This window comes from Kluyveromyces marxianus, chromosome 5 (assembly GCF_001417885.1).
Source record: "Kluyveromyces marxianus DMKU3-1042 DNA, complete genome, chromosome 5".
Taxonomy (NCBI): domain Eukaryota; kingdom Fungi; phylum Ascomycota; class Saccharomycetes; order Saccharomycetales; family Saccharomycetaceae; genus Kluyveromyces; species Kluyveromyces marxianus.
The window spans coordinates 708,011-722,758 of NC_036029.1; the positions used below are offsets into that span (position 1 = coordinate 708,011).

At 47.0% G+C, this 14,748-nt stretch overlaps 4 protein-coding genes across 4 annotated transcripts; 1 reads left to right on the plus strand and 3 right to left on the minus strand.

Annotated features, from left to right (window-relative positions):
• Positions 1–212: 212 nt before the first annotated feature.
• SGS1 (ATP-dependent DNA helicase SGS1) lies at positions 213–5,036 on the plus strand (the record flags this gene model as incomplete). The annotated part of the gene is made up of 2 exons (XM_022820320.1): positions 213–225; positions 982–5,036. The coding sequence occupies 2 exons, from the start codon at positions 213–215 to the stop codon at positions 5,034–5,036; spliced, it is 4,068 nt and encodes a 1,355-aa protein (XP_022676795.1).
• Positions 5,037–5,237: 201 nt separating this feature from the next.
• On the minus strand, positions 5,238–7,013 carry SEO1 (putative permease SEO1; the record flags this gene model as incomplete). The annotated part of the gene is made up of 1 exon (XM_022820321.1): positions 5,238–7,013. The coding sequence occupies one exon, from the start codon at positions 7,011–7,013 to the stop codon at positions 5,238–5,240; it is 1,776 nt and encodes a 591-aa protein (XP_022676796.1).
• A 664-nt stretch (positions 7,014–7,677) lies between these two features.
• Positions 7,678–10,770, minus strand: GCV2 (glycine decarboxylase subunit P; the record flags this gene model as incomplete). Its single annotated transcript, XM_022820322.1, has 1 exon — positions 7,678–10,770. The coding sequence occupies one exon, from the start codon at positions 10,768–10,770 to the stop codon at positions 7,678–7,680; it is 3,093 nt and encodes a 1,030-aa protein (XP_022676797.1).
• Positions 10,771–11,437: 667 nt separating this feature from the next.
• Positions 11,438–12,931, minus strand: KLMA_50334 (uncharacterized protein; the record flags this gene model as incomplete). The annotated part of the gene is made up of 1 exon (XM_022820323.1): positions 11,438–12,931. The coding sequence occupies one exon, from the start codon at positions 12,929–12,931 to the stop codon at positions 11,438–11,440; it is 1,494 nt and encodes a 497-aa protein (XP_022676798.1).
• Positions 12,932–14,748: the final 1,817 nt, after the last annotated feature.

The following is a 14,748-nucleotide window of genomic DNA, read 5'->3' on the forward strand; positions in this document are numbered from 1 at the left end:
GCGATAGATACGTGTTTAATATAAGGTCAATCTCTCGAAACGTCCAACCACCGCAAGACCCGGGGTAACCTGATATTTATGGTCTGGTCTGGGAGAGGGGAAAGAGAAAGAGAACAACCAGATCGACCAGAAGAACAATTCTGCACATTTGTTTCGTTTCGTTTCGTTTCCTTTTGCTTTCCCGAATGGAACGCGCAGTGTGTGAATAATTCATGATGAATGAATGTATGTATGTATGTATGAATGTATGCGTGTGCATACTTTATTTCTAAATGCTGGAGTAGTTTTTATCTGGGCTTTTTTTGTGCTGTGTGTCTGGGGCAGGCGGGCCAGAAGCTAGAAACGAGAAGCGGCTGGGATCTGTGCGGGACGGAGTGGTCCGAGAAGGACGTGGGAGTGACGTTTTCGGGGCGGTGTGGTCCGGGAAAGAAACGTGCGGGAAAAGCGCCGACAGGGCACAAGGGGATAAAAGGGGGAGGTGGAAAAAGAAAGGGCGAAGGGCAGGAGAATAGTAAACAGAAGAAACAGAAATAGAGTAAAAAAAAAACAAAAATTTAGTCTGGGGCCACAGAGGGGGCGGGGGAGGGGGAGGGAGGGAAGTGGGGAGAAGTGTGTGTGTATGTGTTACCCGGAGTCGTCCGGGTAAGTTGGTGTTTTTTGAACCCGTTCGAACCCTGGCAAGACCCTTTTTTTGCCGCCGTTGATTTTTGGTTTTTGGTTTTTCTTGTTTACCTCGCGTGAGTGTGTTTTTTTTGGCGTGAGTATAAATAGAGAGCAAGAAAAACGGGATTTCTGGTAAACAAAGGATCTTTACCAAACACTTTACGCGCCGAGGTATGGAAGGATAGAAGGTGGATACAAGGTAGGCCACAGCCATGGTCAAACCGTCGCACAACTTGAGGCGAGAGCACAAGTGGCTGAAGGAATCGCGGGCGTATGAGCCGGACCGAAGCGTGCTCGAGTTGCTTCGGCGCGGCGTAGCCGCCAAGCGTTCTGTTCAGGAGCCGCGGACACTTTCGTGGAACGGGGGTGCGTATACTAACAGCACTGTTGCTGTAGCAACAGTGCTAGATTCCGATGGGGAAGGGCCCGTCAGGGGAAACATCATGTCCATAGGACATGATGTTTCTGGGGATAATAAAGGTGGAGATTTTGTCGATGAGAGTGACGAAGAAGGGGATTCGGTATTGGAAGTGATTGTAGACGAGCCGGTGCCTAAAGAAGTACCGAAGGTGATGTCTGTAGAAAGGCCTGGGGAAAGAAAAATTGCATCTCCGAAACCAGTGTCATCGTCAACGGAAACTCTAATATCGCTTCTCCGGCGACAAGCAGCGTTGCTTGAGGAGAAATGCGTTCTCCTCGAGTCCACGTCGCTGTCCCAGGACAACAAGCGCACGCGCATTACTACCAGCATCGATCCTGCTCTTCGTGATATCAAACGGCAGTTGACTAGGATAGAGTCGGGGACGGGAACGGGAACTGGGGCGGAAGCCCCAGCGCCAGTGCCAGCGCCTGTCCAGAGGCAGAATCAAGGCCAAATACAGGGCCCCCACCCTAGCCCAAGCATCCCTCCTCAGTCCTCCCCTCACTCTTCCCCACAGATCAAGGTTCCCTCCAGAACACTGCGACGCAGAGACCCAGACAAAAACTACTACATCCCTACAATGTCGCAGCTGGACGAAAACCCACACCTGTGGAGAGATCCCGCCCAGGGCCTCCCACAAGGTCGCCCCCAAGGTCGCCCCCACGGCATCCCCGAATACCCCGACAGCGACGTGTCCCTCGAGGCCGAATCTGAAGACTCCCATTTCCTCACCACACAAGAAGAAGACCGTCTCGATGAAATTCACGAATCAGACAAAGAGTTTGTCGTGGACGGAGACTACCTCGACGATGACCAGGACGTCTCCTATCACGAAGAAGAAACAGAAACTCAAACACAAACACAAACACAAACTGGGACCGTGGCAAATCTTGATGAACACACAGAATACCCTACAAACCAAATCATCATCAACTCTTCGCCTGGTAACTCCCCAGTAAAATCGCCATCACAACCTCCACTTCAACAACAAACCCAAACACAAACCCAAATTCTGGCCCCACCTATAGAATTGCATCCGCCACCTAGCCCTAGTCCAGAGTTCCATCAAACTCCTCAGATACGTTTGATTGACGATGATGAAATTGAGTTCTTAGAAGACCCCATTTCAGAATCTCTACCGATTGACCATACCATAGCAACGGCCCAAGACGAGCTAGAGCCCCTTTCAGACACAGATCTCGAAGAGTTCGATGCAGAAAGAGAGGACCAAACCCAGTTTGACGAAATCAAAGAACTGGACGACGACTTGAAAATTATATCAGAGTCCCGACTCGACGAAGAAGCCATTCCGCTTTCGTTCACTGTGAAAAAGGAACCCCATGCATTTGATTCACAGTTGCAACTCCATAACCAGCCAAAACCAACTTCTGTTGCTGCTGCTGCCATGCCAGTGACGGAAGTTATAGAGGACGATGACTTTTCAATGGCTGACTTGGAACCATATATGAGCAGCCAAAAGGAAAGAGAAAGAGAACGGGAAAGAGAGAGGGAAAGAGAAGGCTCGACCAGAGCCTCATCGTTGCAACCGCAGTATGCGTGGACCTCGGAGATGTACCACAAACTGCGACGCGTGTTCGGTCTCGACTCGTTCAGACCTAACCAGCTGGAAGCCGTTAATGCCACCCTCGAAGGAAGGGACGTGTTTGTTCTTATGCCAACAGGTGGTGGTAAGTCTCTTTGTTACCAACTTCCAGCAATTGTGAAATCGGGGAAAACGTTCGGTACAACAATAGTTGTCTCGCCGCTAATCTCGTTAATGCAAGACCAAGTAGAACATCTTTTGGCGAAAAACATAAAGGCTAGCATGTTCAGCTCTAAAGGTACCGCAGAACAAAGAAGAATGACGTTCAACCTTTTCATCAATGGTATGTTGGAACTAGTGTACATATCTCCTGAAATGATAAAGGCATCGGTCCAGTGCAAAAAGGCTATATCGAAATTGTACCAGGACCGAAAGTTGGCTCGAATTGTCGTTGACGAAGCGCACTGTGTTTCCAACTGGGGTCACGATTTCAGACCAGACTATAAAGAATTGAGTTTCTTTAAACAAGAGTATCCAGATATACCCATGATAGCCTTGACTGCCACCGCAAGTGAGCAGGTGCGGATGGATATCATCCACAACCTTCAATTGAACAACCCGGTGTTCCTGAAACAAAGTTTCAACAGAACAAACCTTTTCTATCAAGTGCTGAAAAAGGAGAAGAACTCCATCTTCCACATGTGTGATATGATAAAGACCAAATTTAAAAACCAAACCGGTATCATATACTGCCATTCGAAAAACTCATGCGAGCAAACCAGTGCTCTAATGCAGAAGAATGGTGTAAAATGTGCATTTTATCATGCAGGTATGGATCCTGATGAACGTCTGCAAGTGCAACAAGATTGGCAAGCTGATAGAGTTCAAGTAATTTGCGCTACTGTTGCGTTCGGTATGGGTATTGATAAGCCGGACGTTCGTTTTGTGTTCCACTTTACAGTTCCTAGAACCTTGGAAGGGTACTACCAAGAGACTGGTCGTGCAGGAAGAGACGGTAATCAATCTCAGTGCATCATGTACTATTCTTTCCGTGACGTTAGAACAATTCAAACTATGATCCAAAAGGATAAGAATCTGGATATGGTTAATAAAGAAAAGCATTTGGATAAGTTGCAGCAGGTGATGCAATATTGCGATAATAGAACAGATTGTAGAAGGCAACTAGTTCTCTCGTATTTCAACGAGCGCTTTGATCCGAAGGACTGTGAGAAAAATTGTGATAATTGTAGAAATGCTTCGAATGTCGTTTATCAGACAAGAGACGTCACAGAGGAAGCAAAGGATATTGCAAATTTGGTAAAATCAATACAGGACTCTAAAGTCACTCTCATCCATTGCCAGGATGTTTATAAAGGTTCCAAATATCAAAAGATTGTTCAATTGGGACACCATCAATTACCATACCACGGAAAGGGTAAAGATTGGAAAAAAGCAGATATAGAAAGAATATTCTTCAAGTTAGTTACGGAAAGAATACTAAACGAATATTCGGTGAGTACGGGTAGAGGCTTCTTCTCCACTTATGTAAAAGTTGGACCACGAGCTAAGGATTTGTTCAAGGACAGAATGAGGGTTGAAATTCGGTTTGTTGCCAATGAGGAACAGAACTCGAATACGAACGGCAACACGATATCCAAAAATGGAGATAGAACTTCTAAGGAAAAGGACAATCGTATAGTAACATCGAGACCATTTACTGAAAGATCCAGCTCTGGCACTGTGTTATCCACGCCGACAGTTTCGAGATCATTAACTGTTAACAATAACAACAACAACATAGACATTCAAACAGGAAACTCCAGAGAGTTTATTCAAAAGTTCAGACACGATGAAAGTGCTGTAAACACTTACTCTACTCCTGTACAACTTATCAAGGGGTCAACATACGTTTCCTCTCAAGAGCAAGCACACATCAATAAATCTTATAACGTTTTAAAGGACATTGCAGTGAACGTTTCAAGCAAGTTTAACTTTCCTGACTACACAGCATTGATACCGGACGCTGTATTATGGAAGATTGCAAATGAACTTCCTGTAGACCAAGCTTCATTCGGTAGGCTGGGGAATTCCAATGATCCAGCACTGGCCAAGAGGTTCAAGTATTTCTCTGCCATTCTAAAGAAGTTGAAGAAAGAGCGGCACCATATAATAGTTGTATCTTCTGACAGGTCTGTCAATACTAGTGGCGAAACTGGTATGAAATCTGGGTACTTCAAAAATCACGAGGATATGGATGACAGTGCGGTAATAAGTCAGATTAGGGAAACAATGTTTGCATCCTCCGCTGCATCAACACAAAGTGCGACGTATTCTCAAAAGAGAACGAAACCCAAGAGTAATTCCGGGAATGGCAGATGGAAGAAGTCATGGAAGAGCAAACGTAGATAGACTCAAAACTAAAAAATATAAGTACTTTTCTTTTAACTAATGCATATATTCAGTTCAGTTCAGTTCAGTTCAGTTCAGATTACACTGACTATTATTAAGAATTAAAAACGACGTTATCTATATATACCTTATTAAAGCAAAAGAGCAAGAGCAGTTTAGAAGTTGGTTTAACCAGACAGCGTATATGTGTTTTCTTGTTGACTAAGCAGTAGCCTCCTCTTTACTAGCCTTCTGTGGTGGATAGTTATCCCCCGTCTTGGAATTGTACAGGATGATACCGTTATCCTTCGCATTTCTTCTTTCATCACGCTTGTAGTAGTACAACACAACGAATGTCCATACAGACAAACAGAAAGACGACACAGCAGTCCAGGTGAAACCCTTCAAATATCTTGGAGCTTCGGTAGTCTTCCATACCAACACCGAAATCCAAGCCGTAGATGTTTGAGCGAGCATATTCATTACAACTAACACGACAGCTCTTGCTTGGGCATCACGACGACAGATATCATTCTGCCACGAGTATAAAACTGGAGCCATGGCCCAGCCAAAGTACTGGAGCATGAAAGCAAACCACTTTGCACCGTCTGGCACATCCCAAACGGCAAGAATGACGTTACCGGTGAAGTTGAAAACTTGGGTAGCGATGATAGCACCCCATCTAGTGTGGCCCTTGTCTGCCAACAAAGAAGTCAAGAACAAGTAAACCATACCAAGACCTGGTGTAATCATGGACCATTGGTTCTTCTTGGCTATACTGAATCTCTTTTCTGTGCCGCCATTTTTCGTTAGCGAATTCAACCACAACAAGAACGCACCAGAAGACCCGTTGTTGTTGTTCCAGCAGAACACATTCCAGAGAGTTAACACATAAATCTTCCAGTCGAATAGGATTCTCTTCCAAACTTCTTTGTCGAAGAACTTGGTGTGGAAGTCCGATTTCTCTGTTTTGTTTTCCCTTAGTCTCTTTCTAGCGAGTCTGATCTCATCGTCGGTAAGGAAGATCGAGTAACAGTTGTATGGATCGCCTGGAAGCATGTAGAACCCTAAGATACCAACTGCGACCGATATGACACCATCGATGATGAAATTCCATCTCCAGCCGGATTTCCCACCAACACCATCCAATGCGGTGTGAACTGCAGACATAATACCACCAGACGACAAGATACCTGCATATTGACCGAAATAATAGAAAGCGGACCGTCTCACCATCTCGTCGTGCTTGTAGAAGCACCCGAACAAGTACTGGTACGCTAGATACGATGGTGCCTCGAAAACACCAATGAAAAACCTGATAGCCTTCAACTGTTTCACGGAATGGGTGTAGCCTGCACCCACGGTAAGCAGCGACCAGCACAAGTCCAACGTGGGCAGCACGTAGTTCAATGGAATCTTGTTCAATATGAAGATGAATGGCAATTGGAAGATGATATTACCGACCGTGTACATGACTTGCGTGTTCACGAAGTCGTTTCCCTTGAAGTGCAGCTCTTCCTTCATGCCTGACACATACGCATTGTTCAAGTTCGAAGTATCCAAATTCTTGACCCAGTATGCGATACACGAGTAGAAAGCGAGAAGCACGTCCAGCTTGAGTAGCAGCTTCTTCTCCTTGGTGGACATGTCAGGTGCGAACCAATGGTACCATTTCCATTGTTCGTTTTGCTGCTTGTTAATACGGTACTCTTGTTCGTCGAAGAACTTGTACCATTTACGGTCAGCCTCGTCTCTATATTCGTATTCGAGACCGCCTTCTAGTGTTGAAACCTCGTACGTTTCCGAGTGGGCATCTTCTTCTGTCTTGCTGCTGCCATTTTTCGCTAGATCAGAGCTCGATGTTACCGATGAGTTCGTTTCGACTTTGGCATCGACCTCATCTTCTTCCACGTCGTCCTCCACAACTCTTCTCACGGGAATGAACCCCCATTTCAGTCTCCTGAACGGATCCACTACAAGTTCTCTAACCAGTGACATGCTTATGGAGTGCCTAGAGTTAGTTAGTTAGTTATCTATTGCCTAGTAATATTACCTGGCAATACCGAATCTACACCGGACTCCATCTTCAACACTCATCTCACCAGATCTGGCACACACATATATATACAAACCATCGCCAGTGCCTGTGGACCCTTTTTCCAGCCTAAAGTCACTATACTCCGACAGTGTCCTCGAGAAAAGCACACTAACTATCAACACTTCTGACTCAACACCGTTCACACACTAATCCTCGAGAAGCCACAACGGCTGAATCATCATCATCTCGAAACCACACTTAACTAACTAACTCACAGGAAATCACGGGTATACCGCTTGTGCCTCGCACTGTGGAGCCAAGAAAGCCATAGTTGCTTGTGTGCTTCTCGAAACAGAAAAGAAAGGGTCCTATTCTCTTGACTCTGTACAACAAGTTAACTGCCAGTTTTGCAGCCAATATGCCAAGTCAAGGAAGATGCCGAACGAGCCGTGCGAGCCGAAAGACATGGGATTCCGAGGCACAATGCAGGGCATGGGCATGGGCATGGGCATGGGCATGGGCATTGATTGCTGTATTATTAGTGTGTTATTATTATTACTGTTATACTTAGATGTAGTGTACAAGGCTTTAAGTAAGTATGTATCAAAGAAAAGCGGAATTTGCTCAGTCCACAGTGTTGGCGACGTCTTCAACGGATGGACAAGTGCACATCAAGTGAGTGTCACCGTATGTGTCATCTAGACGAGCGACTGGGGGCCAGAACTTGTTGTACTTGAGGTATGGTAGAGGGTATACGGCTTGTTCTCTTGTGTAGCCTCTTGTTTCCCAGTCGTTACTGGAGACGATGTCGTCCAAAGAGTGTGGAGAGTTCTTCAAGACTTGGCCGCGTGGGTCTTTAGCGATGTAGAGGTCGATCTCTTGTTTGATGGAGATCATGGCGTCGATGAATCTTTCTAGTTCTTCGAGGTTTTCTGATTCTGTAGGCTCGACCATCAAGGTTCCTGGGACTGGGAAGGCTAGGGTTGGGGCGTGGAAGCCGTAGTCCTGTAGTCTCTTTGCGACGTCGATGGCCTCGATGCCTTGGTCCTTGTACTGTCTCAAGTCGATGATGAACTCGTGGCCGCAGTGTTTCAAGGCGGTAGCATCAGCGTCAGTTTTTTCGCCGATGAACATGATCTTGTAGTGAGAGCTTAGACGGGACATCATGTAGTTGGCGTTGAGCATGGCGATGACTGAGGAGAATGGGAGGCCGTTGGTGCCCATCATCTTGATGTAGGAGTAGGAAATGGGCAAGATCGATGCGCTTCCGTAAGGTGCGGAGGAGACGGACTTGATGGATTCTGGGGAGCCCACGCCTGTGATCATCGGCACGACGTCGTGGGTGGGCAAGAATGGGCTCAAGTGCGATTGGACGCAGATTGGGCCCACACCAGGTCCACCACCACCGTGTGGGATCGAGAATGTCTTGTGTAGGTTCAAATGGCACACGTCTGCGTTTAAGTCGCCTGGCGATGTCAAGCCGACTTGGGCGTTCATGTTGGCACCGTCCAAGTAGACTTGGCCGCCGTTGGCGTGCACGATCTCAATGGCATCCTTGACACCCGGTTCAAACAATCCGTATGTTGATGGGTAGGTGATCATGATGGCAGCAAGGTTGTCCTTGTGTTTCTCTGCCTTGGCTTGCAAGTCCACGAGATCTAAAGACCCGTTCTTCAAACAGTTCACGGGGACCACCTTCAAGCCGCACATGGCAGCAGAAGCAGGGTTCGTACCGTGTGCTGACACTGGGATCAAACAGATGTTACGGTGGGACTCGCCGCGAGATTCGAAGTATCTCTTGATCACTCTGAGACCTGTGTATTCACCTTGGGCACCGGAGTTTGGCTGCAATGACACTTTGTCGAAACCCGTGATCGATGCAAGGTCTCTTTCGAGCGACTTGATCAAGAGCTCGTACCCGCCCACTTGGTCCCTAGGTTGGAATGGATGGATGTTCGCAAACTGAGGCCATGTGATTGGGATCATCTCCACGGTTGCGTTCAACTTCATGGTACAGGAACCCAATGGGATCATGGAGTTTGCTAGCGACAAGTCGCGCGATTGTAGACGGTGCAAGTATCTTAGCATGGCGGTTTCCGAGTGATGGGTGTTGAACACCTCGTTGGACAAGATTTGGTCTGTACGCTTTAGTTCTTGTGGGAACTCTGGAATTGTAGATGGCAATTCGGTGTCACAACCAAACAACTCGAGCAACGAGATTAGGTCCTGTTTGGTTGTGGTCTCGTCGAGAGACAACGACACGGTCTTGTCGTCCACTTGGAACAGGTTGATCTGGTACTTGTCAACGGCCAACTTCAAGAACTCGGGAGCCGAGACGCTGTCGTTTAGCTTGATAGTTAAGGTATCGAACCATTGGGATTTGTTCAAGAGAGTATGGCCACCGTTCGAGGAGGAAGACTTCTGGATGGCATTGGCCAAGATGGTAGTGAGTCCGTAGACTCTGGAAGCGATCTGCTTCAAACCTTCTGGACCATGGTACACACAGTAGTTGGCTGCAATGTTAGCCAACAAGGCTTGTGCGGTACAGATGTTGGACGTGGCCTTGTCACGCTTGATGTGTTGTTCTCTGGTTTGCAGGGCAAGACGGAGCGCTGGCTTGCCCAAACGGTCCTTCGAGACACCAACGATTCTACCAGGGATCTTTCTGTTCAACTTCTCGATGACAGAGAAGAAGGCAGCGTGGGGACCACCGTACCCGAATGGCACACCGAATCTCTGAGAAGACCCCAAGACGATATCGGCGCCAAATTCAGCAGGAGGCTTCAACAAAGTCAATGCAAGCAAATCAGAAGCCACGGCCAATAGACCCTTGGATTCGTGGACCAATTGCGCCAATTGGGTCAAGTTGGCACCAGGAACAATGTTACCCTCGGTGTCTGGATATTGCACAAGACACCCTGCCACATCCTTACGGGACTCAGCATCCGTCAACACGCCCCATGTGGACTGGTCCAAGGGATCGATCTCCACTAGCCTGATGTTGAATGGCTCGGCTCTCGTGAGAAGCACGGACTTCGTCTGCGGATGCAACCTCTTGTCGATCACATACGTAAGCTTCTTCTTCTTCGCAACGTTGAAAGAAAGAAGCATTGCCTCACCAGCGGCAGTACCCTCATCTAGCAACGACGCATTCGCAACAGGCAGCCCGGTAAGGTCACTAATCACCGTCTGGAAGTTCAACAACGACTCCAATCTCCCTTGCGAAATCTCCGGCTGGTAAGGCGTATACGAAGTGTACCATTCTGGCGACTCCAACAAGTTCCTCTGGATCACAGGAGGAAGAACCGTCCCATAGTACCCCTTACCGATGAAATTACGCACCTCGTGCTTGTTCTTGCTGGCCAATGCCTGCAAATGCTTCAACATTTCCTGCTCAGTGTACCCATTCTTAGGCGCATCGATCTCCAATGGACGCTTCGCAAGAATATTCACCGGCACAACACCCTCAATAAACTGATCCAGATCAGTATACCCAAGCTGCTCCAACATCTTGCCCACATTTCCTGGACTAGGCCCCAAATGTCTTCTCTGGAATGTGTCAAGCGAACCAAATGCCTCATCGCCAGTCTTCTTAGCGCTATAAATCCTCTCATATTGCACCGAAGAAACGTCGCATTTCGACGAAACAAACCGACATCCAACTGGCAACCTTCTACCACACCCAATTGCTTGTCTAGCAACTCTAAACCTAAGCATAATGTGTCTCTTTTCTTGAATCTCTTTTGCCTATTATAATGATTATTAGCTTTGCTTAGAGATGCATATGCATATATATGTGTGAGTGTATATATATAGTATAGTATAATTGATGGGATTAGATATCGGATATCAAATATCAAATCCAGGTAGAGAGCCCTTGCGAATAAGCCATCGAATCGGGTCCATTGGACGTCTTGAAACCAGTGCTTAGCCTTTATATCCTTTATAACACTTTGTATCTTCACCATATCATCGCGAAGTCAGACTAAACGAACGAAAAGATCAAGATAAGGGTGAATGGGTGTAGGATTTTTGACTTGGACGGGGCCCGGAGTTTGACTTGGCCAGGGGGGCCAGGGCCCCACTGACTTGGATCGGCCCGGAGTTGACTTGACACATTTTTTTTAGGTTGTTTTCTGACTTGGAGGCCGGGATCGGGGCGGTGTCTGGGTGGTCCCCTAGGGGGCACTGGCGCCGATATCTCCATGGTTTTTCTTTCCTCCTCCTCCTGAAAACAGAAAAAAAAAAGGATTCCAAAACTTTTTAAGTTTGAATGAACTCCGGTTATTTTTTGGGGGAAAAGGGTCCGTCTGGGGCTCGAACGGGAGGCGGGTTTATCACGTGACTAGATAGGTACATCGGACTTTGCCTGCCTATGGCAGGCCTATGGCAGGCCCACGGCAGTGAAGGTCTTGCCGTGGACCACGCCGACGTGGGAGCCCTGGGCGTTGAACACGATGTTGTTCGCCTCGGTCTCGGTGGTGTACGCCATTTGGGGCGTGTCGACGGAATGCACGACGTTCGAGTTGGCCCAGCGAGTGGACGAGGTCGCCGACTGGCCCAGCAGAGAGTTGATGTCCCAGTACAAGACCTGGCAGTCGTCGCCGCAGGATGCGAGCACGCCCGGTCTCTTGGGGTGCCACTGGACTTGGTTTACCGGGCCGATGTGGCCCTCGAGAGTGAGCAATGGGGTGCCCGGGTAGCGCATGTCGAGGACGATGATGGCGTTGCTGTCCTGGGGCACGGTGACGATGACGTTTGGGTCGAACGGGTTGGGCTCGAGGCGCACGAGTGCGCACGAGCCCTGGTCCATGTCGGTCTGGTCGAGCTGCGAGGACGTGAGCGTGTCGTCGGGCTCGCCCGACGTGGAGGTGTCGTTATTATTAGCATTATTATTATTATTAGTGGCATTATTATTATTATTATGGTTAGCATTATGATTAGCATTGGCATTAGAATTGGTGGTGTTGTTGTTGTTATTGGCAGCGTTAGCGTTTGAACTGACCCTGAGTGTGGTGTTCTTGTTGTTGGCGCTGGGGGCACGGCTCTGCTCGCTGCCGTGTTCGTACACAATCGTGCTGTGGGCCAAGGACCGCAAGTCGAACACCCGCACAGAACCGTCGCTGCCGCAGCTCGCAAACAATTGCGTCGACTGCGCCAAAAACTTCACGTCAAACACCTCGCTGTCGTGCGCAATTAGCTGCGTCTTGATGTAATTCGTCGAGTTCGAGAGATCCCACACCGTGCACGTCGTGTCAATGCTGCACGAAAGCAAGAGATTCGGCGAGATCGGACTCCAGTGGAACGACGTCACCGGCGGAAGCTGGCCCAACGTCGCAGTATCTTTCTGCGAAGCAGAACTAGGATGCTTCCCGTACTTGTACAGCGAAAGATTGATCTGCTCTTGCAAACTCCCATCCAACGACCAAATCCGCAACGAATCCGAACAAGTCGCTAGTCTCGCGTTATTCTGAGGCATCCACTGGATCCTCGACACCGGATAAACAACATTCGCCACATGTGCACACTCCCACGTCGAATAATCGCTGCTCGCATTGATAATCTCAATCCGGTTGTACGAATCCTCCTTGTACGTCCCCAAAGCAACCTGGTCGTTGTAATTCCACGCAACAGAAAATAACGGCGCACTACATTCATACTGGCACGCCGTAACCGTCTTCAGCTTGTCCAAAGTATAGTTGCTCGACCCTCCAAGTCCAAGACTCCCCAAACCACCTAAATTTCCAACCTGTTGTTGCTGTTGCTGCTGCTGCTGCTGCTGTCGCTGGTAAAACCCACCAACCCCTTCTAGCGGATTCAACTGCCGTTGATAGCTCCCAAAAGAGATACTAGACCTCTTACTGCTACGGTAATCCATATGTTTCTTCTGTATTCCCTTCAACTTTAAACCTAATTTCTCTAAATGAATACGCTTATATCTTTGCAATCAAACTTCTTCTCTAGCAAAGACCCTGTTTCTCTTCTTGTTTCCCCTTCGGTTAAGATACTCCAGCCTATCAATTGTTTCTAAACACGAATTTACCAACCGAACCCCTCTTATTTCTCGTGATTCATCTGCCGGTTTACAAACATTCTCTTAATTATATAACATATTTCTATATTTCCATATTTCCATATAGGCATAATACAGAAACGTCCTTTACTTTCTGCCTGCCGGCCAGTCAGATTGCTCTCGAGCGAGCCGGAGAGGGTTTTGGACGTCACGTGTGGGCTGTTGGTCATGTGACTTGGAATTGTGGACTGGTTTTACTTTACTTTACTTTCTACTAGCTTTACTTAAGAGAGGGGGAAATATATCCCAATGTATAAAAACTGTCGTCCGTGGTTTATGTTCTTCCTAATATCGCTTTCTGGTAGCTGGATCTACGTTGAGATCCTTTGCCGGATCTATAATTATCTTTTTTGACCCTATTTCTTCCATTTTTTTGGGTTCTGTAATTCCTCTCGTTTTGAATTCGAATGTTGTTTTTATCTACTTCTTCTTGGATATCCTTTATTAATTCAGATAATCCGTCATCGTACTTTTCTTTTACAGGGTATAATAGTCCGTATACATTCTTTTTAAAACCCAGCTCTCTAGTTATTCTTTCTAGTAGAAGATTTTCTAAATAATACGATCTAAAGACCTCTATCCTGTCTTTGAAGTCTCGTAGAATCCTCAAAACGTTCTCCAGTTTGTAATGTGTTCGTAATCTGAAGCCCACGATTTCCTCGTATATATATTCAGGGTGGTACATCTGCCTTATGAGTGTTAAAGTTGTGAAGAAGTCATGTCCAAAGTCAGTTATGCTTCCTAACTCGTGTTCCAACCACGACGGTAACTTGGAAAATTGAATGCATGCGTTGTAAATCCCGTACAACCAATCGTATTGCAATTCTTCAAAAATCTCATCTTGTCTCAAGTTACTAAACGTTAATTTATCATCCACATTGTAACGGTAAAGATATCGGAGTAGATCGATCAACCACTCCTTGTATTCGTTCTCGTCTTTCAGGATTCTTACCCGCACAATATTTTTCGCATCGGACCCTGGAAAGCTCGGCACCAGCACTTCTTCCCCTCCTGACCACCCAGTTTCTTCAGTGAAGTTGTCAGTATGAAATAATCCACCGGATCTGACGAACGTCATCCGGTTTGCGTCTGGGTCACGAGACGCGGCAGTACCACAACTAATCAGCCTCCTGGTTTCCATTATTCTTTGCCCGTGCAAATATCAGAGATACGCGTAATATTGGCCCTACCTACCTGCCAATCGCTTCTTCAAGCTGTCATGTAGAAGGTAAACTTTTAACTGTCACTGTGGATCTCCCTATACAAGAGACTCGGTGATGACGTCTTGTTGGACACGATTACCCGGGGACATGGAACTTTCTTCGAGATTCTGAAGGCCTCGAGAGGAATATATCACTAAGAATGGAGTGGTTGTCCCTGACACGGGCAATGTTGCTCCTGTACGCCACCTTTCTACTACAATGAGACTGTTGGTAAAAGTAAAGTCGTATATACATACACGTCTCGAAACATAAGAGCTAGTTATCGAGAATTATATAATCAGGTAACCTATTCTTCTTTTTAGGACATCACCCTGATTTCTTGTGTAATACAGAGATTGATTGATATGTTCGTCTACATAGTCTTTTCTATATCTCCTCTCATCTATCTAGATGTAGTCA